The sequence below is a fragment of the Oncorhynchus keta genome, chromosome 22 (genome assembly GCF_023373465.1).
Source record: "Oncorhynchus keta strain PuntledgeMale-10-30-2019 chromosome 22, Oket_V2, whole genome shotgun sequence".
NCBI lineage: Eukaryota > Metazoa > Chordata > Actinopteri > Salmoniformes > Salmonidae > Oncorhynchus > Oncorhynchus keta.
Genome location: NC_068442.1, coordinates 4,441,614 through 4,468,069, shown reverse-complemented (window position 1 = coordinate 4,468,069; position 26,456 = coordinate 4,441,614). Strand labels below are relative to the sequence as shown.

The 26,456-nt window shown below is 44.1% G+C and overlaps 1 protein-coding gene across 1 annotated transcript in view; it reads left to right on the top strand.

The window, feature by feature from the left end:
• The window catches only part of shank2b (SH3 and multiple ankyrin repeat domains 2b), a 180,528-nt gene that overhangs the window by 107,214 nt on the left and 46,858 nt on the right, over window positions 1-26,456 (top strand). Inside the window, exon 18 of the mRNA XM_052474714.1 lies at window positions 900-1,024. Coding sequence (XP_052330674.1) covers window positions 900-1,024 — 125 coding nt within the window. The remainder of the gene's footprint in view (window positions 1-899; window positions 1,025-26,456) is intronic.

Here is a 26,456-nt window from a genome sequence, read left to right as displayed (position 1 = left end):
GTGTCACTTGTCACCAACGGTTTCTTGGAGGTGCTGTGACTTCAGTTCTGCAAGAGAAAGATGCCACACAGTATTCATGTGACATCTGTAGCAATCTGCAACATCTAAACTGAAGTCAACTTTGACGTGACTTTGCTGATATTTGTAAAAAAAAAAAAAAAAAAATCTACTTGCATAGGTTTAGGTGTGTAGTATATGGCATGCGATCCTGTCAGATCTGCAGTTTGTCAGATCTGCAGTTTGTCAGATCTGCAGTTTGAGACACACGCACACACAGCTCTCTACTGAACTGTACACAGTCAGTGCAGGGAATGTATTTGGACCAGGTCTGGAGGGGTGAATGACGCGTCTCCCTAGCTCCAAACCTCTGCTGCAGCCCCAGCCCTAGCCCACAGTCTCTGTCGCTGTCCCTGGCCAGACAGCATGATTATGCCACTAAGCTGTGATTACATTGCCATTGTTTTCCACATGCATGTTTTCCGTGTCTTACTGATTATTACATTGCGTTAGGATGATCCCGTCTAAATACAAATGTTACTGCAATATTGCTGTAATGAGGTTCCTGCGTGTGTTGCCGTATATCGTCAATGCACGCACAGCTTCCATGTCCATGTGTTTGTGCGTACACGCGTACGCAACACGGTCTGCAACGTCGTCATATTATTTGGTCCAGTAAAACATGTTTTCCATTTCCCAGATGGTGTCTGTTTTGAATGTGGACATTCAAAGGTGTCCATTCCACGTTACACTGTTGTGTTGAATTGAATTGAATGACCTGTATTACATATGTGCAGTAATGATGCTGTCCCAGTGACATTGCTTCCCTGCATTTCTCACTTTCTCTTCTCTCTCTGACTTTACCTGGGACGTTGCCTGGCCCTGCTCACCCACCCCTCCAGCGGACACGCCTATCGAGGAGTTTACTCCCACCCCTGCCTTCCCCGCCTTGCAGTACTTGGAGTCTGTGGACGAGGGCGGGGTTGCGTGGCGGGCGGGGCTTCGCAACGGAGACTTCCTCATCGAGGTAAGGAAACTTAGTCTTTCTCAATTCATCTCTCCTCGATGGCTTGTGTGCTCTCTCCTTGCCTCCTCCATAAAATGCATTGGAAAAGAGGGTCTGATGGGCCTACTTCTCCAGTACGGTTGAGAGGGAGGCGAGGAGATGGGATGGGAGGATTCAAACGTTCCTTCCTGAACTTGGAAGATTCCTTTTCAGTGTGAAGAATTTGTGATGATTATGTATCTTTTGAAACTGGATGGGAGGTCTGTCTGAAAGCATTTATGAATGTGGGCCCGACAAGCTCCATACGCATGGGTCTCTTTTGTTGGGATTTAGGGTAGTTTACTCCATTTAGCATTTAGAGTTTTGTTTGACCCAGAAAATAATGGCTTTCAGAACAGAACAGCCAATTCTGGCATAGTTTTCTCTGCCTCCAAGTGACGTGAACCTCGAAAAGTGAGTTATAAAAGTCTGGATAAGCTCCAGAAAAATTCCTCATGAACATACTTAATGAGAAATCTGTGTTCTGTTAATGCTGAAATAAGGAATACTACGCTACTGGCTGCACCTCGTCTCATGTTGGTTGAAGCGCTGTCTGGTCCCCTCCTGAACTACTGTAACGTCCTCAGAGTTGTGCCCAGAGTCACTCCCATGCAGTACACTGTCCAGTTCTGTCTGTCAGTCTTTTTTGGTTGTAAGGCGATTTGAGTTCATCCCCAAGCATAGCCTGAAATCCAAACCGATACGTTCCGCTTCACTGTAGTTTCCCCAAACGTAACAGGATGAACAGTTAAATTCCAGGCTAACTCAGACAGTCACCATGGATTAGATTTCCACTTGAACACAGCACATGCTGTAGTATTGCGTAGCACTCACCTCCTCTTGCTGTGGATTTATCTTCCTTTTGTCAGGACAGTGCCTCACCTAAATTCTTTATTTCTTTACTTCATTGTCTTAACATTTGACCACAACAGGTTGTGGTTGAACAGACCCTCTGGTCTAGTAGTTGAGATGAATGAATGAATGAATGAATGAATGAATGAATGAATGAATGCTTGAACAGACTAGGGAGAGGAGAGGTCCGTTCCAGTTCATCCTTTTTTTCCATGGCTGTCACTTCAGTTCTATGTCAGCAAAACAAATGCATTTTGCGCTTGAAAAATTCAGAACTCCAACTCAGCATACTCCGTGTGCTGTGTGAATGTTTTATAGGCACGTCCTAGATTTCTTCCGTGTCGGTGTTCTTCAGTGTGTTACTTCAACAGAACTACAATGAGATTGTATTTCTAGGGTTACTTCAACAGGGACGGGTGGAAGTCATTTTGTACTAAAAGGCAGAATAGAGGGGAGATAACGATTGGCCATCTGTCTTCCTAGAGCATACAGACGCCGTGTTCATGGACTCATTGGGCGCTGAACAGCCTGTGTTTTTAAAATCAGCTGTCAGAGCAGGACGGTGATGATGTTACAAAACAAGGGGGGGACATCAACTACACTGTAAAAATAGACAGTCAAAACACAGTGATTGTGTAATGAAACCCTGAAAAGTAGTGTACCTAAACTGAGATGTGGTGTTTTGGCAGTTGTTTGAACGTAAACCCAACGTGTACGTGTTCTGATACACAGAAAGTATTTTTAAAAACAGAATAGAAGTACTCTGAAACACCCAAAGGGGTTATTCAAAACACACACAAAAAAAAATATATTTTTTTTGTTGCAGACTGTCTCTCATATAGTCAAGTGGTTTAGAAATGCAAATGGTTTATAGCCAGAATATTGATTGATGATAAGGGCCGATGGAGAATAGGTTTTTTCCACCTTCATTCTTTTCAGTGATTTATTTATTTAGACAGATTAGAAACAAGAGGGAAACGGGTAAGGAGTGAAAGTGGGACAGGTAGAAGTGGGAATTCAACCTCAAACTTGAAATGGAACGTCATTGTAATTGTACACACTCAACCAGACAGCCGCACTGTAAAAAAATATATTATGGGGTGAGTTGAAATTGACAAAACAAAAAAACAGCAACATATAATTAATATAAATGAATGCAAGTCATTTCAATGTTTTGTTAATGTTGCTCCAAATGTCAGTGTCTTTTATGAGGACAACCAAAGACAGAGGACATGATTTAACTCATTGGATGTCTGGTTCTAATCTCCGATCTTGCTCTGTTTTGAAAGTGTTGTGTGTGTTTAAAAAATGCTCAGACTTAATGAGTATTTTCCGCAACGTTGTTTGCATGTTTGACGAGAGAAACGTATACTTCAATATGAGTATTAAGCAGCTCGTTGTGCCATGAGGCGCAATGGATCATGATGAACGGATATCAAAACCGTCAGGCAAAATGACGCTGAGTGATGAGACCACCCATTCCTGCATTTCTATCTTTAAATGGTAGAGGTAATTACAGTATCCTGCCATTTGTTATGTAAAACCTCTAGTTACTGCTGGCAAATTGAGCCCTGAGCTCAACAATGCCTGCCAAAATGTGTTAAACTGGCAAGTGACCAGATACATAAATCAGTGTTAAACATCAAAATATTCCAGAAGACGGGATCTAATTCTTCACTAGACAGGAGGTGAAACACCATAACAGTGTTTAGAAGCTACAGAAAGAGGAAACGACACCAAAAGAGAGGGGATCTAATTCTGCATGGTTTCAAAAACGTCTCAGGATGGTGTGTTTCAGTACCACAGCAAAGTTAAGGTTTCATCTCCTTCGCATTGGTGGCAGCTCAGTTGCCACTAGTTTTGGTGTTACAAAACACTTCATTGTAACAGTTTTGAATAGAGTACAGTGGTGTATTTCTTGCAGCTAAACTAATATCGTCCTCCCACTTCCCATATTACTGTATAGTCAAGCTAGAGATAGCCCCAGGGAATTGTCATTTTGCGTTCAAAGTTGTTGTTGTGCTATTACAGTCTATTAATCATGGGAAGCTTTAAGATTTGTCACACTTCTCCCGTCTTTTTGGTGATTATTCCTCAGAATAGGATTTGATCTTGATTTGATGTCATCCAACTAGCCAATAATGTACAGCATTGCCCATGAAATATTACATTATTTAGCTCAACAGTAAATTCCTGTCAAATAGTATGATGACATTACAGCAAATCTGTGCCCTGGTTGGAGGACAATGGCAGTCTCGGGAGTTCACAGCTTACTCTTGTGTGTTTTGGTGCTCTGCTTGGTCATCCCCAACAGACCATCTCCTATGTCCTTGCAGGCTGCCAGTAAACCCCTGTTTAATGGTCCAGTCAATACTTGAGATGTGGATAGCTTTGGGAACGGGGATGGGGATGGAGGGTTTAAAGCCTGTCGGGTGTTGTGGGTGCGTGTAGGTGAAGTTTTTTAAATTTATTTTACCTTAACCAGGCAAGTCAGTGAAGAACAAATTCTTATTTTCAATGACTGCCTAGGAACAGTGGGTTAACTGCCTGTTCAGGGGCAGAACGACAGATTTGTACCTTGTCAGCTCGGGGGTTTGAACTTGCAACCTTCCGGTTACTAGTCCAATGCTCTAACCACTATGCTACCGTGCCTAAGCACCCCCTCTCGCCTGTCTGTCTCTTATTCCCTTCATTCTATCAGTGATCTGTCTCTTATTCCCTTCACTCTATCAGTGATCTGTCTCTTATTCCCTTCACTCTGTCTCTTATTCCCTTCACTCTATCAGTGATCTGTCTCTTATTCCCTTCACTCTATCAGTGATATGTTACTATTAGGAGTGTGAATGTTAATATGTTAAAACAAAATTGAGATCCTTAATGTTAGGAAAATAAATATATAAAACCTGTGAGGAAGAGGCAAACTTTAGGCTACTTTGGTGAATTTGCGAGGCATGCAAGATAAGACTTTGCGATATAAAGATGACCAAATCAAATGTTATTTGTCACATGCACCAAATACAACTTGTGTAGACTTTACAGTGAAATGCTTGCTTATGAGCCCTTCCCAATAAGGCTGAGTTTAAAAATAACAATACTAATTAAGTAGTAACACAAGAGTAATAAAATAAGGCACACAAGAATGGAGCAGGGAGTACCAGATCAAAACAGGGAGTACCAGATCAAAACAGGGAGTACCAGATCAAAACAAGGAGTACCAGTATATACAGGGAGTACCAGTATATACAGGCAGTACCAGGGAGTACCAGATCAAAACAGGGAGTACCAGTATATACAGGGAGTACCAGGGAGTACCAGATCAAAACAGGGAGTACCAGATCAATACATGGAGTACCAGATCAATACATGGAGTACCAGATCAATACATGGAGTACCAGTATATACAGGGAGTACCAGGGAATACCAGATCAATACAAGGAGTACTAGTATATACAGGGAGTACTACGGGGTACCAGGGAGTACCAGATCAAAACAGGGAGTACCAGATCAAAACAGGGAGTACCAGATCAAAACAGGGAGTACCAGATCAAAACAGGGAGTACCAGATCAAAACAGGGAGTACCAGATCAAAACAGGGAGTACCAGATCAAAACAGGGAGTACCAGTATATACAGGGAGTACCAGTATATACAGGCAGTACCAGGGAGTACCAGATCAAAACAGGGAGTACCAGTATATACAGGGAGTACCAGGGAGTACCAGATCAAAACAGGGAGTACCAGATCAAAACAGGGAGTACCAGATCAAAACAGGGAGTACCGGATCAAAACAAGGATTACCAGGGAGTACCAGATCAATACATGGAGTACCAGTATATACAGGGTGTACCAGTATATACAGGGAGTACCAGATCAAAACAGGAGTACCGGATCAAAACAGGGAGTACCGGATCAAAACAAGGAGTACCAGGGAGTACCAGATCAATACATGGAGTACCAGTATATACAGGGAGTTCCAGGGAGCACCAGTATATACAGGGAGTACCAGATCAATACAGGGAGTACCAGTATATACAGGGAGTACGAGGGAGTACCAGACCAATACAGGAGTACCAGGGAGTACCAGATCAATACAGGGAGTACCAGGGAGTACCAGATCAATACATGGAGTACCAGTATATACAGGGAGTACCAGGGAATACCAGATCAATACAAGGAGTACTAGTATATACAGGGAGTACTACGGGGTACCAGGGAGTACCAGATCAAAACAGGGAGTACCAGATCAAAACAGGGAGTACCAGATCAAAATAGGGAGTACCAGTATATACAGGGAGTACCAGTATATACAGGGAGTACCAGATCAAAACAGGGAGTACCAGTATATACAGGGAGTACCAGGGAGTACCAGATAAAAACAGGGAGTACCAGTGAGTACTTGATCAATACATGGAGTACCAGTATATACAGGGAGTTCCAGGGAGCACTAGTATATACAGGGAGTACCAGTATATACGGGGAGTACCAGTATATACAGGGAGTTCCAGATCAATACAGGGACTACCAGTATATACAGGGAGTACCAGGGAGTACCAGATCAAAACAGGGAGTACCAGTGTATATATAGGGAGTACCAGTATATACAGGCAGTACCAGGGAGTACCAGATCAAAACAGGGAGTACCAGATCAAAACAGGGAGTACCAGTATATACAGGGAGCACCAGATCAAAACAGGGAGTTCCAGATCAATACATGGAGTACCAGTATATACAGGGAGTACCAGGGAGTACCAGATCAAAACAGGGAGTACCAGTGTATATATAGGGAGTACCAGTATATACAGGCAGTACCAGGGAGTACCAGATCAAAACAGGGAGTACCAGTATATACAGGGAGTACCAGATCAAAACAGGGAGTACCAGTATATACAGGGAGTACCAGATCAATACAGGGAGTACCAGTATATACAGGAGTACGAGGGAGTACCAGATCAATACAAGGAGTACTAGTATGTACAGGGAGTACCACGGAGTACCAGGGAGTACCAGATCAAAACAGGGAGTACCAGTATATACAGGGAGTACCAGTATATACAGGGAGTACCAGATCAAAACAGGGAGTACCAGTATATACAGGGAGTACCAGATCAAAACAGGGAGTACCAGGGAGTACCAGATCAATACATGGAGTACCAGATCAATACAGGGAGTACCAGTATATACAGGGAGTACAAGTATATACAGGGAGTACCAGTATATACAGGGAGTACCAGTATATACAGGGAGTACCAGTATATACGGGGAGCACCAGTATATACGGGGAGCACCAGTATATACGGGGAGTACCAGTATATACAGGGAGTACCAGTATATACGGGGAGTACCAGTATATACGGGGAGTACCAGTATATACGGGGAGTACCAGTGTTATCCAGGGACTACCAGTGTTATCCAGGGAGTACCAGATCAATACATGGAGTACCAGTATATACAGGGAGTACCAGATCAAAACAGGGAGTACCCGTGTATATATAGGGAGTACCAGTATATACAGGCAGTACCAGGGAGTACCAGATCAAAACAGGGAGTACCAGATCAAAACAGGGAGTACCAGTGTATATATAGGGAGTACCAGTATATACAGGCAGTACCAGGGAGTACCAGATCAAAACAGGAGTACCAGATCAAAACAGGGAGAACCAGATCAAAACAGGGAGTACCAGATCAAAACAGGGAGTACCAGTATATACAGGGAGTACCAGATCAATACAGGGAGTACCAGGGAGTACCAGATCAATACAGGGAGTACCAGGAGTACCAGATCAATACATGGAGTACCAGTATATACAGGGAGTTCCAGGAGCACCAGTATATACAGGGAGTTCCAGATCAATACAGGGACTACCAGTGTTATCCAGGGAGTACCAGATCAATACATGGAGTACCAGTATATACAGGGAGTACCAGGGAGTACCAGATCAAAACAGGGAGTACCAGTATATACAGGGAGTACCAGATAAAAACAGGGAGTACCAGTATACAGGGAGTACCAGGGAGTACCAGTATATACAGGGAGTTCCAGGGAGCACCAGTATATACAGGGAGTACCAGATCAATACAGGAGTACCAGTATATACAGGGAGTACGAGGGAGTACCAGACCAATACAGGGAGTACCAGATCAATACAGGGAGTACCAGGGAGTACCAGACCAATACATGGAGTACCAGTATGTAAAGGGAGTACCAGGGAATACCAGATCAATACAAGGAGTACTAGTATGTACAGGGAGTACCACGGAGTACCAGGGAGTACCAGATCAAAACAGGGAGTACCAGTATATACAGGGAGTACCAGTATATACAGGCAGTACCAGGGAGTACCAGATCAAAAGAGGGAGTACCAGATCAAAACAGGGAGTACCAGTATATACAGGGAGTACGAGGGAGTACCAGACCAATACAGGGAGTACCAGATCAATACAGGGAGTACCAGGGAGTACCAGATCAATACATGGAGTACCAGTATATACAGGGAGTACCAGGGAATACCAGATCAATACAAGGAGTACTAGTATATACAGGGAGTACTACGGGGTACCAGGGAGTACCAGATCAAAACAGGAGTACCAGATCAAAACAGGGACTACCAGATCAAAACAGGGAGTACCATATCAAAACAGGGAGTACCAGATCAAAACAGGGAGTACCAGTATATACAGGGAGTACCAGATCAAAACAGGGAGTACCAGATCAAAACAGGGAGTACCAGTATATACAGGAGTACCAGTATATACAGGCAGTACCAGGGAGTACCAGATCAAAACAGGGAGTACCAGTATATACAGGGAGTACCAGGGAGTACCAGATCAATACATGGAGTACCAGTATATACAGGAGTACCAGTATATACAGGGAGTACCAGATCAATACAGGGAGTACCAGATCAAAACAGGAGTACCGGATCAAAACAGGGAGTACCGGATCAAAACAAGGATTACCAGGGAGTACCAGATCAATACATGGAGTACCAGTATATACAGGGAGTACCAACATCAAAACAGGGAGTACCCGTGTATATATAGGGAGTACCAGTATATACAGGCAGTACCAGGGAGTACCAGATCAAAACAGGGAGTACCAGTGTATATATAGGGAGTACCAGTGTATATATAGGGAGTACCAGTGTATATATAGGGAGTACCAGTATATACAGGCAGTACCAGGGAGTACCAGATCAAAACAGGGAGTACCAGATCAAAACAGGGAGTACCAGATCAAAACAGGGAGTACCAGATCAATACAGGGAGTACGAGATCAATACAGGGAGTACGAGATCAATACAGGGAGTACCAGATATCAAAACAGGGAGTACCAGATCAAAACAGGGAGTACCAGTATATACAGGGAGTACCAGATCAATACAGGGAGTACCAGGGAGTACCAGATCAATACAGGAGTACCAGGCAGTACCAGATCAATACATGGAGTACCAGTATATACAGGGAGTTCCAGGGAGCACCAGTATATACAGGGAGTTCCAGATCAATACAGGGACTACCAGTGTTATCCAGGGAGTACCAGATCAATACATGGAGTACCAGTATATACAGGGAGTACCAGGGAGTACCAGATCAAAACAGGGAGTACCAGTATATACAGGGAGTACCAGATCAAAACAGGGAGTACCAGTATATACAGGGAGTACCAGTATATACAGGCAGTACCAGGGAGTACCAGATCAAAACAGGAGTACCAGATCAAAACAGGAGTACCAGTATATACAGGAGTACCAGTATATACAGGGAGTACCAGATCAAAACAGGGAGTACCAGTATATACAGGGAGTACCAGTATATACAGGAGTACCAGTATATACAGGAGTACCAGTATATACGGGGAGCACCAGTATATACGGGAGCACCCAGTATACGGGAGCACCAGTATATACGGGAGCACCAGTATATACGTGTGTGTACGGGAGCACCAGTATATACGGGGAGTACCAGTATATACGGGGAGTACCAGTATATACGGGGAGTACCAGTGTTATCCAGGGACTACCAGTGTTATCCAGGGAGTACCAGATCAATACATGGAGTACCAGTATATACAGGGAGTACCAACATCAAAACAGGAGTACCCGTGTATATATAGGAGTACCAGTATATACATGCAGTACCAGGGAGTACCAGATCAAAACAGGGAGTACCAGATCAAAACAGGGAGTACCAGTGTATATATAGGGAGTACCAGTATATACAGGCAGTACCAGGGAGTACCAGATCAAAACAGGGAGTACCAGATCAAAACAGGGAGAACCAGATCAAAACAGGGAGTACCAGATCAAAACAGGGAGTACCAGTATATACAGGGAGTACCAGATCAAAACAGGGAGTACCAGTATATACAGGAGTACCAGATCAAAACAGGGAGTACCAGTATATACAGGGAGTACCAGATCAATACAGGGAGTACCAGGGAGTACCAGATCAATACAGGGAGTACCAGGGAGTACCAGATCAATACATGGAGTACCAGTATATACAGGGAGTTCCAGGGAGCACCAGTATATACAGGGAGTTCCAGATCAATACAGGGACTACCAGTGTTATCCAGGGAGTACCAGATCAATACATGGAGTACCAGTATATACAGGGAGTACCAGGGAGTACCAGATCAAAACAGGGAGTACCAGTATATACAGGGAGTACCAGATAAAAACAGGGAGTACCAGTATATACAGGGAGTACCAGGAGTACCAGTATATACAGGGAGTTCCAGGGAGCACCAGTATATACAGGAGTACCAGATCAATACAGGAGTACCAGTATATACAGGGAGTACGAGGAGTACCAGACCAATACAGGGAGTACCAGATCAATACAGGGAGTACCAGGGAGTACCAGATCAATACATGGAGTACCAGTATATACAGGGAGTACCAGGAATACCAGATCAATACAAGGAGTACTAGTATGTACAGGGAGTACCACGGAGTACCAGGGAGTACCAGATCAAAACAGGGAGTACCAGTATATACAGGGAGTACCAGTATATACAGGCAGTACCAGGGAGTACCAGATCAAAAGAGGGAGTACCAGATCAAAACAGGGAGTACCAGTATATACAGGAGTACGAGGGAGTACCAGACCAATACAGGAGTACCAGATCAATACAGGGAGTACCAGGGAGTACCAGATCAATACATGGAGTACCAGTATATACAGGAGTACCAGGGAATACCAGATCAATACAAGGAGTACTAGTATATACAGGGAGTACTACGGGGTACCAGGGAGTACCAGATCAAAACAGGGAGTACCAGATCAAAACAGGGACTACCAGATCAAAACAGGGAGTACCAGATCAAAACAGGGAGTACCATATCAAAACAGGGAGTACCAGATCAAAACAGGGAGTACCAGTATATACAGGAGTACCAGATCAAAACAGGGAGTACCAGATCAAAACAGGAGTACCAGTATATACAGGGAGTACCAGTATATACAGGCAGTACCAGGGAGTACCAGATCAAAACAGGGAGTACCAGTATATACAGGGAGTACCAGGGAGTACCAGATCAATACATGGAGTACCAGTATATACAGGGAGTACCAGTATATACAGGGAGTACCAGATCAATACAGGGAGTACCAGATCAAAACAGGGAGTACCGGATCAAAACAGGGAGTACCGGATCAAAACAAGGATTACCAGGGAGTACCAGATCAATACATGGAGTACCAGTATATACAGGAGTACCAACATCAAAACAGGGAGTACCCGTGTATATATAGGGAGTACCAGTATATACATGCAGTACCAGGGAGTACCAGATCAAAACAGGGAGTACCAGTGTATATATAGGGAGTATCAAAACAGGGAGTACCAGTGTATATATAGGGAGTACCAGTATATACAGGCAGTACCAGGGAGTACCAGATCAAAACAGGGAGTACCAGATCAAAACAGGGAGTACCAGATCAAAACAGGGAGTACCAGATCAAAACAGGGAGTACCAGTATATACAGGGAGTACCAGATCAAAACAGGGAGTACCAGTATATACAGGGAGTACCAGATCAAAACAGGGAGTACCAGTATATACAGGGAGTACCAGATCAATACAGGGAGTACCAGGGAGTACCAGATCAATACAGGGAGTACCAGGAGTACCAGATCAATACATGGAGTACCAGTATATACAGGGAGTTCCAGGGAGCACCAGTATATACAGGGAGTTCCAGATCAATACAGGGACTACCAGTGTTATCCAGGGAGTACCAGATCAATACATGGAGTACCAGTATATACAGGCAGTACCAGGGAGTACCAGATCAAAACAGGGAGTACCAGGGAGTACCAGATCAAAACAGGGAGTACCAGTATATACAGGGAGTACCAGTATATACAGGGAGTTCCAGGGAGCACCAGTATATACAGGGAGTACCAGATCAATACAGGGAGTACCAGTATATACAGGGAGTACGAGGGAGTACCAGACCAATACAGGGAGTACCAGATCAATACAGGGAGTACCAGGGAGTACCAGATCAATACATGGAGTACCAGTATATACAGGGAGTACCAGGGAATACCAGATCAATACAAGGAGTACTAGTATATACAGGGAGTACTACGGGGTACCAGGGAGTACCAGATCAAAACAGGGAGTACCAGTATATACAGGAGTACCAGTATATACAGGCAGTACCAGGGAGTACCAGATCAAAAGAGGGAGTACCAGATCAAAACAGGGAGTACCAGTATATACAGGGAGTACGAGGGAGTACCAGACCAATACAGGGAGTACCAGATCAATACAGGGACTACCAGTGTTATCCAGGGAGTACCAGATCAATACATGGAGTACCAGTATATACAGGGAGTACCAGGGAGTACCAGATCAAAACAGGGAGTACCAGTATATACAGGGAGTACCAGATAAAAACAGGAGTACCAGTATATACAGGGAGTACCAGGGAGTACCAGTATATACAGGGAGTTCCAGGGAGCACCAGTATATACAGGGAGTACCAGATCAATACTAGTATGTACAGGGAGTACCACGGAGTACCAGGGAGTACCAGATCAAAACAGGGAGTACCAGTATATACAGGGAGTACCAGTATATACAGGCAGTACCAGGGAGTACCAGATCAAAAGAGGGAGTACCAGATCAAAACAGGGAGTACCAGTATATACAGGGAGTACGAGGGAGTACCAGACCAATACAGGGAGTACCAGATCAATACAGGGACTACCAGTGTTATCCAGGAGTACCAGATCAATACATGGAGTACCAGTATATACAGGGAGTACCAGGGAGTACCAGATCAAAACAGGGAGTACCAGTATATACAGGGAGTACCAGATAAAAACAGGGAGTACCAGTATATACAGGGAGTACCAGGGAGTACCAGTATATACAGGGAGTTCCAGGGAGCACCAGTATATACAGGGAGTACCAGATCAATACAGGGAGTACCAGTATATACAGGGAGTACGAGGGAGTACCAGACCAATACAGGGAGTACCAGATCAATACAGGGAGTACCAGGGAGTACCAGATCAATACATGGAGTACCAGTATATACAGGGAGTACCAGGGAATACCAGATCAATACAAGGAGTACTAGTATGTACAGGAGTACCACGGAGTACCAGGGAGTACCAGATCAAAACAGGGAGTACCAGTATATACAGGGAGTACCAGTATATACAGGCAGTACCAGGAGTACCAGATCAAAGAGGGAGTACCAGATCAAAACAGGGAGTACCAGTATATACAGGGAGTACGAGGGAGTACCAGACCAATACAGGGAGTACCAGATCAATACAGGGAGTACCAGGGAGTACCAGATCAATACATGGAGTACCAGTATATACAGGGAGTACCAGGGAATACCAGATCAATACAAGGAGTACTAGTATATACAGGGAGTACTACGGGGTACCAGGGAGTACCAGATCAAAACAGGGAGTACCAGATCAAAACAGGGAGTACCAGATCAAAATAGGGAGTACCAGTATATACAGGGAGTACCAGTATATACAGGGAGTACCAGATCAAAACAGGGAGTACCAGTATATACAGGGAGTACCAGATCAAAACAGGGAGTACCAGATCAAAACAGGGAGTACCAGTATATACAGGGAGTACCAGTATATACAGGCAGTACCAGGGAGTACCAGATCAAAACATGGAGTACCAGTATATACAGGGAGTTCCAGGGAGCACCAGCATATACAGGGAGTACCAGTATATACAGGGAGTTCCAGGGAGCACCAGTATATACAGGGAGTACCAGATCAATACAGGGAGTACCAGATCAATACAGGGAGTACCAGATCAAAACAGGGAGTACCGGATCAAAACAGGGAGTACCGGATCAAAACAAGGATTACCAGGGAGTACCAGATCAATACATGGAGTACCAGTATATACAGGGAGTACCAGGGAGTACCAGATCAAAACAGGGAGTACCAGTGTATATATAGGGAGTACCAGTATATACAGGCAGTACCAGGGAGTACCAGATCAAAACAGGGAGTACCAGTGTATATATAGGGAGTACCAGTGTATATATAGGGAGTACCAGTGTATATATAGGGAGTACCAGTATATACAGGCAGTACCAGGGAGTACCAGATCAAAACAGGGAGTACCAGATCAAAACAGGGAGTACCAGATCAAAACAGGGAGTACCAGATCAATACAGGGAGTACGAGATCAATACAGGGAGTACGAGATCAAAACAGGGAGTACCAGTATATACAGGGAGTACCAGATCAAAACAGGGAGTACCAGTATATACAGGGAGTACCAGATCAATACAGGGAGAACCAGGGAGTACCAGATCAATACAGGGAGTACCAGGGAGTACCAGATCAATACATGGAGTACCAGTATATACAGGGAGTTCCAGGGAGCACCAGTATATACAGGGAGTTCCAGATCAATACAGGGACTACCAGTGTTATCCAGGGAGTACCAGATCAATACATGGAGTACCAGTATATACAGGGAGTACCAGGGAGTACCAGATCAAAACAGGGAGTACCAGTATATACAGGGAGTACCAGATCAAAACAGGAGTACCAGTATATACAGGGAGTACCAGGGAGTACCAGTATATACAGGAGTTCCAGGGAGCACCAGTATATACAGGGAGTACCAGATCAATACAGGGAGTACCAGTATATACAGGGAGTACGAGGGAGTACCAGACCAATACAGGGAGTACCAGATCAATACAGGGAGTACCAGGTAGTACCAGATCAATACATGGAGTACCAGTATATACAGGGAGTACCAGGGAATACCAGATCAATACAAGGAGTACTAGTATGTACAGGGAGTACCACGGAGTACCAGGGAGTACCAGATCAAAACAGGGAGTACCAGTATATACAGGGAGTACCAGTATATACAGGCAGTACCAGGGAGTACCAGATCAAAAGAGGGAGTACCAGATCAAAACAGGGAGTACCAGTATATACAGGGAGTACGAGGGAGTACCAGACCAATACAGGGAGTACCAGATCAATACAGGGAGTACCAGGGAGTACCAGATCAATACATGGAGTACCAGTATATACAGGGAGTACCAGGGAATACCAGATCAATACAAGGAGTACTAGTATATACAGGGAGTACTACGGGGTACCAGGGAGTACCAGATCAAAACAGGGAGTACCAGATCAAAACAGGGAGTACCAGATCAAAATAGGGAGTACCATATCAAAACAGGGAGTACCAGATCAAAACAGGGAGTACCAGTATATACAGGGAGTACCAGATCAAAACAGGGAGTACCAGATCAAAACAGGGAGTACCAGTATATACAGGGAGTACCAGTATATACAGGCAGTACCAGGGAGTACCAGATCAAAACAGGGAGTACCAGTATATACAGGGAGTACCAGGGAGTACCAGATCAAAACAGGGAGTACCAGATCAAAACAGGGAGTACCGGATCAAAACAAGGATTACCAGGGAGTACCAGATCAATACATGGAGTACCAGTATATACAGGGTGTACCAGTATATACAGGGAGTACCAGATCAATACAGGGAGTACCAGATCAAAACAGGGAGTAACGGATCAAAACAGGGAGTACCGGATCAAAACAAGGAGTACCAGGGAGTACCAGATCAATACAGGGAGTACCAGTATATACAGGGAGTTCCAGGGAGCACCAGTATATACAGGGAGTACCAGATCAATACAGGGAGTACCAGTATATACAGGGAGTACGAGGGAGTACCAGACCAATACAGGGAGTACCAGGGAGTACCAGATCAATACAGGGAGTACCAGGGAGTACCAGATCAATACATGGAGTACCAGTATATACAGGGAGTACCAGGGAATACCAGATCAATACAAGGAGTACTAGTATATACAGGGAGTACTATGGGGTACCAGGGAGTACCAGATCAAAACAGGGAGTACCAGATCAAAACAGGGAGTACCAGATCAAAACAGGGAGTACCAGTATATACAGGGAGTACCAGATCAAAACAGGGAGTACCAGATCAAAACAGGGAGTACCAGATCAAAATAGGGAGTACCAGTATATACAGGGAGTACCAGTATATACAGGGAGTACCAGATCAAAACAGGGAGTACCAGTATATACAGGGAGTACCAGGGAGTACCAGATAAAAACAGGGAGTACCAGTGAGTACTTGATCAATACATGGAGTACCAGTATATACAGGGAGTTCCAGGGAGCACCAGTATATACAGGGAGTACCAGTATATACGGGGAGTACCAGTATATACAGGGAGTTCCAGATCAATACAGGGACTACCAGTATATACAGGGAGTACCAGGGAGTACCAGATCAAAACAGGGAGTACCAGTGTGTATATATAGGGAGTACCAGTATATACAGGCAGTACCAGGGAGTACCAGATCAAAACAGGGAGTACCAGATCAAAACAGGGAGTACCAGATCAAAACAGGGAGTACCAGATCAAAACAGGGAGTACCAGATCAAAACAGGGAGTACCAGTATATACAGGGAGTACCAGGGAGTACCAGATCAAAACAGGGAGTACCAGTGTATATATAGGGAGTACCAGTATATACAGGCAGTACCAGGGAGTACCAGATCAAAACAGGGAGTACCAGTATATACAGGGAGTACCAGATCAAAACAGGAGTACCAGTATATACAGGGAGTACCAGATCAATACAGGGAGTACCAGTATATACAGGGAGTACGAGGGAGTACCAGATCAATACAGGGAGTACCAGGGAGTACCAGATCAATACAGGGAGTACCAGGGAGTACCAGATCAATACATGGAGTACCAGTATATACAGGGAGTACCAGGGAATACCAGATCAATACAAGGAGTACTAGTATGTACAGGGAGTACCACGGAGTACCAGGGAGTACCAGATCAATACATGGAGTACCAGTATATACAGGGAGTTACAGGGAGCACCAGTATATACAGGGAGTACCAGTATATACGGGGAGTACCAGTATATACAGGGAGTTCCAGATCAATACATGGAGTACCAGTATATACAGGGAGTACCAGGGAGTACCAGATCAAAACAGGGAGTACCAGTGTATATATAGGGAGTACCAGTATATACAGGCAGTACCAGGGAGTACCAGATCAAAACAGGGAGTACCAGTATATACAGGGAGTACCAGATCAAAACAGGGAGTACCAGTATATACAGGGAGTACCAGGGAGTACCAGTATATACAGGGAGTTCCAGGGAGCACCAGTATATACAGGGAGTACCAGTATATACAGGGAGTACGAGGGAGTACCAGACCAATACAGGGAGTACCAGGGAGTACCAGATCAATACAGGGAGTACCAGGGAGTACCAGATCAATACATGGAGTACCAGTATATACAGGGAGTACCAGGGAATACCAGATCAATACAAGGAGTACTAGTATGTACAGGGAGTACCACGGAGTAACAGGGAGTACCAGATCAAAACAGGGAGTACCAGTATATACAGGGAGTACCAGTATATACAGGCAGTACCAGGGAGTACCAGATCAAAAGAGGAGTACCAGATCAAAACAGGGAGTACCAGTATATACAGGAGTACCAGTATATACAGGAGTACCAGATCAAAACAGGGAGTACCAGTATATACAGGGAGTACCAGTATATACAGGGAGTACCAGTATATCAGGAGTACCAGTATATACGGGAGTACCAGTATATACGGGGAGCACCAGTATATACGGGAGCACCAGTATATACGGGAGCACCAGTATATACGGGGAGTACCAGTATATACGGGGAGTACCAGTGTTATCCAGGGACTACCAGTGTTATCCAGGGAGTACCAGATCAATACATGGAGTACCAGTATATACAGGGAGTACCAACATCAAAACAGGGAGTACCCATGTATATATAGGAGTACCAGTATATACATGCAGTACCAGGGAGTACCAGATCAAAACAGGGAGTACCAGTGTATATATAGGAGTACCAGTATATACAGGCAGTACCAGGGAGTACCAGATCAAAACAGGGAGTACCAGATCAAAACAGGGAGAACCAGATCAAAACAGGGAGTACCAGATCAAAACAGGGAGTACCAGTATATACAGGGAGTACCAGATCAAAACAGGGAGTACCAGTATATACAGGGAGTACCAGATCAAAACAGGGAGTACCAGTATATACAGGGAGTACCAGATCAATACAGGGAGTACCAGGGAGTACCAGATCAATACAGGGAGTACCAGGAGTACCAGATCAATACATGGAGTACCAGTATATACAGGGAGTTCCAGGGAGCACCAGTATATACAGGGAGTTCCAGATCAATACAGGGACTACCAGTGTTATCCAGGGAGTACCAGATCAATACATGGAGTACCAGTATATACAGGGAGTACCAGGGAGTACCAGATCAAAACAGGGAGTACCAGTATATACAGGGAGTACCAGATCAAAACAGGGAGTACCAGTATATACAGGGAGTACCAGGGAGTACCAGTATATACAGGGAGTTCCAGGGAGCACCAGTATATACAGGGAGTACCAGATCAATACAGGGAGTACCAGTATATACAGGAGTACGAGGGAGTACCAGACCAATACAGGGAGTACCAGATCAATACAGGGAGTACCAGGGAGTACCAGATCAATACATGGAGTACCAGTATATACAGGGAGTACCAGGGAATACCAGATCAATACAAGGAGTACTAGTATGTACAGGGAGTACCACGGAGTAACAGGGAGTACCAGATCAAAACAGGGAGTACCAGTATATACAGGGAGTACCAGTATATACAGGCAGTACCAGGGAGTACCAGATCAAAACAGGGAGTACCAGTATATACAGGGAGTACCAGATCAAAACAGGGAGTACCAGTATATACAGGGAGTACCAGATCAATACAGGGAGTACCAGGGAGTACCAGATCAAAACAGGGAGTACCAGATCAAAACAGGGAGTACCAGATCAAAACAGGGAGTACCAGATCAAAACAGGGAGTACCAGATCAAAACAGGGAGTACCAGTATATACAGGGAGTACCAGATCAAAACAGGGAGTACCAGTATATACAGGGAGTACCAGATCAAAACAGGGAGTACCAGTATATACAGGGAGTACCAGATCAATACAGGGAGTACCAGGGAGTACCAGATCAATACAGGGAGTACCAGGGAGTACCAGATCAATACAGGGAGTACCAGTATATACAGGGAGTTCCAGGGAGCACCAGTATATACAGGGAGTACCAGATCAATACAGGGAGTACCAGTATATACAGGGATTACGAGGGAGTACCAGACCAATACATGGAGTACCAGTATGTAAAGGGAGTACCAGGGAATACCAGATCAATACAAGGAGTACTAGTATGTACAGGGAGTACCACGGAGTACCAGGGAGTACCAGATCAAAACAGGGAGTACCAGTATATACAGGGAGTACCAGTATATACAGGCAGTACCAGGGAGTACCAGATCAAAACAGGGAGTACCAGATCAAAACAGGGAGTACCAGTATATACAGCGAGTACCAGTATATACAGGGAGTACCAGATCAAAACAGGGAGTACCCGTATATACAGGGAGTACCAGTATATACGGGGAGTACCAGTATATACGGGGAGCACCAGTATATACGGGGAGTACCAACGGGGAGTACCAGTATATACAGGGAGTACCAGTATATACGGGGAGTACCAGTATATACGGGGAGTACCAGTATATACGGGGAGTACCAGTGTTATCCAGGGACTACCAGTGTTATCCAGGGAGTACCAGATCAATACATGGAGTACCAGTATATACAGGGAGTACCAGATCAAAACAGGGAGTACCCGTGTATATATAGGGAGTACCAGTATATACAGGCAGTACCAGGGAGTACCAGATCAAAACAGGGAGTACCAGTGTATATATAGGGAGTACCAGTATATACAGGCAGTACCAGGGAGTACCAGATCAAAACAGGGAGTACCAGATCAAAATAGGGAGTACCAGATCAAAACAGGGAGTACCAGATCAAAACAGGGAGTACCAGTATATACAGGGAGTACCAGATCAAAACAGGGAGTACCAGTATATACAGGGAGTACCAGATCAAAACAGGGAGTACCAGTATATACAGGAGTACCAGATCAATACAGGGAGTACCAGGGAGTACCAGATCAATACAGGGAGTACCAGGGAGTACCAGATCAATACATGGAGTACCAGTATATACAGGGAGTTCCAGGGAGCACCAGTATATACAGGAGTTCCAGATCAATACAGGGACTACCAGTGTTATCCAGGGAGTACCAGATCAATACATGGAGTACCAGTATATACAGGGAGTACCAGTACCAGATCAAAACAGGGAGTACCAGTATATACAGGGAGTACCAGATCAAAACAGGGAGTACCAGTATATACAGGGAGTACCAGGGAGTACCAGTATATACAGGGAGTTCCAGGGAGCACCAGTATATACAGGGAGTACCAGATCAATACAGGGAGTACCAGTATATACAGGGAGTACGAGGAGTACCAGACCAATACAGGGAGTACCAGATCAATACAGGGAGTACCAGGGAGTACCAGATCAATACATGGAGTACCAGTATATACAGGGAGTACCAGGGAATACCAGATCAATACAAGGAGTACTAGTATGTACAGGGAGTACCACGGAGTACCAGGGAGTACCAGATCAAAACAGGGAGTACCAGTATATACAGGGAGTACCAGTATATACAGGCAGTACCAGGGAGTACCAGATCAAAAGAGGGAGTACCAGTATATACAGGAGTACCAGATCAAAACAGGGAGTACCAGTATATACAGGGAGTACCAGATCAATACAGGGAGTACCAGGGAGTACCAGATCAAAACAGGGAGTACCAGATCAAAACAGGGAGAACCAGATCAAAACAGGGAGAACCAGATCAAAACAGGGAGTACCAGATCAAAACAGGGAGTACCAGTATATACAGGAGTACCAGATCAAAACAGGGAGTACCAGTATATACAGGGAGTACCAGATCAAAACAGGGAGTACCAGTATATACAGGGAGTACCAGATCAATACAGGGAGTACCAGATCAATACAGGGAGTACCAGGGAGTACCAGATCAATACATGGAGTACCAGTATATACAGGGAGTTCCAGGGAGCACCAGTATATACAGGGAGTACCAGATCAATACAGGGAGTACCAGTATATACAGGGAGTACGAGGGAGTACCAGACCAATACAGGGAGTACCAGGGAGTACCAGATCAATACAGGGAGTACCAGGGAGTGTAGTTTTTCTTTGGGTGGCCTCTGGTTCTAGCTGCTCCATTTTATTACAGATGTTGGCCAGCCAAGACTTCATTTAAAGAAGCAGACCAGTGCTGCTATGTAGTTGGTTGTGCCAGGCATATAGCCCAATAACCTATTGTGACACTGTAGTCTAGGTTACTTTGGTGATCCACTGTTGTCCACTGTGACAGTAGCTCAAGTTGTAGATGCTGTCCACTGTGATGTGGTGCTGGGTCTCTGAGTGTCTCTGTTACAGTGTGTTTCCTTAATTTAGCACTCTACCAGATAGCTGTATGCTGGAAAGAAAATACCAACACCACATGTATATGTATATTGTATACAGTGCATTCGGAATGTATTCAGACCCATTGACTCAATCGCTGTAATCGCTGCCAATGGTGCTTCAACAAAGTACTGATTAAAGGGTCTGAATACTTATGTAAATGTGATATTTCCATTTGTATTCTTTTATGCATTTGCAAAAAAAAAAAAGTAGTATTCATGGAGTATCGTGTGTATGTTGATAAAGGAAGAAAACGATTTAATCCATTTTAGAATAAGGCTGTTACATAACAAAATGTGGAAAAAGTCAAAAATGTGGAAAAAGTCAAGCGGTCTGAATGCTTAACGAATGCTCTGTATGTATATTGAATATGTATATTGAATGCACCAATTCAGTGTACTGTGTTTCATCTCGTCTCCTCTCTCGCCTCTCCGCTTATTGTCTCCTCACGGTTGTAGCCTACTCTTCCTCGGTTGTTTTTCCAGATAGACACATAGCCCTGCGTTCTGTCAAAGCCCAGTAAACAGAGGACTGTTGTCAGTGAGCTTGTCAGCTTTTCGTTGCTAACGGAATTATTCAACATTTGGTCCAAATGAGCATTCAAGCTGCATGAACACCAACCTATCCAGGAGGTACACACACAGCAGTCAAATTAAGTGGCTGTATATGCTTAGGTGAATGCTGAAGGAATTACTGAGGAAGTGGGAAGCCCATATGGTCACAGCAGGTTGTAATATGGTTAGTTAATGCACATAGTGGATGTACAGTTGAAGTTGAAGTTTACATTCACTTTGGTTGGAGTCATTAAATTGTTTTTCAACCACTCCACAAATTTCGTGTAAACATACTATAGTAGTTTTGGCAAGTCGGGTTGGGCATCTACTTTGTGCCTGTAATTTTTCCAACAATTGTTTACAGACCGATTATTTCACTTTTCACTGTATCACAATTCCAGTGGGTCAGAAGTTTACATACGCTAAGGTGACTGTGCCTTTTAAACAGCGTGGAAAATTCCAGAAAATGATGTCATGGCTTTAGAAGCTTCTGATAGGATAATTGACATCATTTGAGTCAATTGGAGGTGTACCTGTGGATGTTTTTTAAGGCCTACCTTCAAACGCAGTGCCTATTTGCTTGACATCGTGGGGAAATCAAAATAAATCGTCCAGGACCTCAGAAAAACAATTTGAGACCTCGACAAGTCTGGTTCATCCTTGGGAGCTATTTCCAAACACCTGAAGGTACCACGTTCATCTGTACAAACAATAGCACACAAGTATAAACACCATGGGACCACGTAGCCGTTATACCGCTCAGTAAGGAGACCAGTTCTGTCTCCTAGAGATTAACATACTTTGGTGCGGAAAGTGCAAATCAATCCCAGAACAACAGCAAAGGACCTTGTGAAGATGCTGGAGGAAACGGGTACAAATGTATCCTATATCCACAGTAAAACGAGTCCTATATTGACATAACCTGAAAGGCCGCTCAGCAAGGAAGAAGCCACTGCTCCAAAACCACCATTAAAATACCAGACTACGGCTTGCAGCTGCACATGTGGACAAAGATTATTATTATTTTTTGAATTGTCCTCTGGTCTGATAAAACAATAATATAACTGTTTGGCCATAATGACCATTGTTATGTTTGGAGGAAAAAGGCGGAGACTTGCAAGCCGAAGATCACCAACCCAACCATGAAGCATGGGGGTGGCAGCATCTTGTTGCGGGGGTGCTTTTCTGCATGAGGGATTTGTGCACTTCACAAAATAAATGGCATCACAACGCAGGAAATGTATGTGGATATATTGAAGCAATATCTCAAGACATCAGTCAGGAAGTTAAAGCTTGGTCGCAAATGAGTCTTCTAAATGGACAATGACTCCAAGTATACTTCCAGAGATGTGGAAAAATGGCTTAAGGACAACAAAGTCAAGGTATTGGAGTGGCCATCACAAAGCCCTGACCTCAATCCTATAGAACATTTGTGGACAGAACTGAAAAAGTGTGTGAGAGCCAGGAGGCCTACAAACCTGACTCGGTTACACCACCTCTGTCAGGAGGAATGGGCCAAAATTCAAGCTTGTGGAAGGCTACCTGAAATGTTTGACCCAAGTTAAACAATTTAAATCAATGCTACCAAATACTAATTAAGTGTATGTAAACTTCTGCCTCACTGGGAATGTGATGAAAGAAATAAAAGTTGCAATAAAATATTCTCTCTACTATTATTCTGACATTTCACATTCTTAAAATAAAGTGGTAATCCTAACTGACCTAAAACAGGGAACTTACTAGGATTAAATGTCAGAAATTGTGAAAAACTGAGTTTAAATGTATTTGGCTAAGGTGTATGTAAACTTCTGACTTCAACTGTATATTTACATAAACATGTATGTATGGCTCTGGTAGTGAAGATAATATGACAGTGCTGCTGGCCTGAACGGCCATGGCCAAACGGACCTCCACATATACTCCGGCTCCAATTTAACCAATTGACAATATACACTGAGTGTACAAAACATTAAGAATACCTGCTCTTTCCATGACATAGACTGGCCAGGTGAATCCAGGTGAAAGCTATGATCCCTTTATTGATTTCACTTCTTAAATCCACTTCTTAAATCCACCACTAGATTAATCAAATCAAATTGTATTTGTCACATACTCCGAATACAACAGGTGTAGTAGACCTTACCGTGAAATGCTTAGTTTCAAGCCCTTAACCAACAATGCAGTTGAAATAAATTGTCAAGAAAATATTTACAAAATAAACTAAAGTGAAAAAAAAACTATACAAATAAAATCCAAAATTAACGCAAGAAATGTGCTCAACAATAATGAGGATATACACATGGGGTACAGGTTAGTCATGGTCATTTGTAAAGTGACTATGCATAGATCATAAACAGCAAGTAGCAGCAGTGTGAAAACAAAGGGGGGTCAATGTAAATAGTCCGGGTGGCCATTTGATTCATTGTTCAGCAGTCTCATGGCTTGTGTGTAGAAGCTGTTAAGGAGCTTTTTGGTCCTAGACTTGGCGCTCTGGCACCCCTTGCCATGTGGTAGCAGAGAGAACAGTCTATGACTTGGATGACTGGAGACCATTTTTGGGGCCTTCCTCTGACACTGCCTAGTACTGGACCCCACGCACTACCCTCTGTATTGGACGGCACCAGGGTCCTTAGCTTAGTGATGAGCTTTGTGGGCACTATGGTGAACGCTGGGCTATAGTCAATGAACAGCATTCTCACATAGGTGTTCCTTTTGTCCAGGTGTGAAAGGGCAGTGTGGAGTGCGATTGAGATTGCGTCATCTGTTGGGGCGGTATGCTAATTGGAGTGGGTCTAGGGTTTCTGGGATGATGGTGTTGATGTGAGCCTTGACCAGCCTTTCAAAGCATTTCATGGCTACCGACGTGAGTGCTACGGGGCGGGAATCATTTAGACAGGTTTTTCTTCACTTTCTTGGGCACAGGGACTATGGTGGTCTGTTTGAAACATGTCGGTATTACAGACTTAATCAGGGGAGAGGTTGAAAATGTAATTGAAGACACTTGCCTGTTGGTCCGCACATGCTTTGAGAACATGTCCTGGTAATATGTCTGGACCCACGGCTTTGTGAATGTTGACCTGTTTAAAGGTCTTGCTCACATCGGCTACAGAGAGCATGATCACACAGTCGTCCGGAAGACCTGGTGCTCTCATGCATGCTTCAGTGATGATTGCCTCAAAGCGAGCATGAAAGGCATTTAGCTCATCTGGTAGGCTTGCATCACTGGGCAGCTCGTGGCTGGGTTTGCCTTTGTAGTCTGTAATATTGTTCAAGCCCTGCTATATCCGACGAACGTCAGAGCCGGTGGAGTAGGATTCAATCTTAGTCTTGTATTGACGCTTTGCCTATTTATGGTTCGTCTGAGGGCAGCTCTAGCATTTGGATGTTTCCTGTAATCCCATGGCTTCTGGTTGGAAATGTATGTCACCGTGGGGACGACAATGTCGATGCAATTATTGAAGACGCCGGTGATTGAGGTGGCATATTCCTCAATGCCATTGGATGATTCCCGGAACATATTCCAGTCTGTGCAAGCAAAACAGTCCTGTAGCGTAGCATCCGCGTCATCTGACCACTTCCGTATTGAGCGAGTCACTTCCTGGTTTAGTTTTTGCTTATAAGCAGGAATCAGGAGGATAGAATTATGGTCAGATTTGCCAAATGGAGGGCGAAGGAGAGCTTAGTATGTTTCTCTGTGTGTGGAGTAAAGGTGGTCTAGAGTTTTTTTTTTCCCGCCTGGTTGCACATGTGACATGCTGGTAAAAATGAGGTAAAACGGATTTAAGTTTGCCTGCATTAAAGTCCCCAGATACTAGGAGTGCTGCCTCTGGATGAGCATATTCTTGTTTGCTTATGGCCTTACACAGCTCGTTGAGTGCGGTCTTAGTGCCAGCATCGGTTTGTGGTGGTAAATAGATAGTTTTCATCTATATTATCCATAGCTATCTTGGTATATAGTGTGGTCTACAGCTTATCATG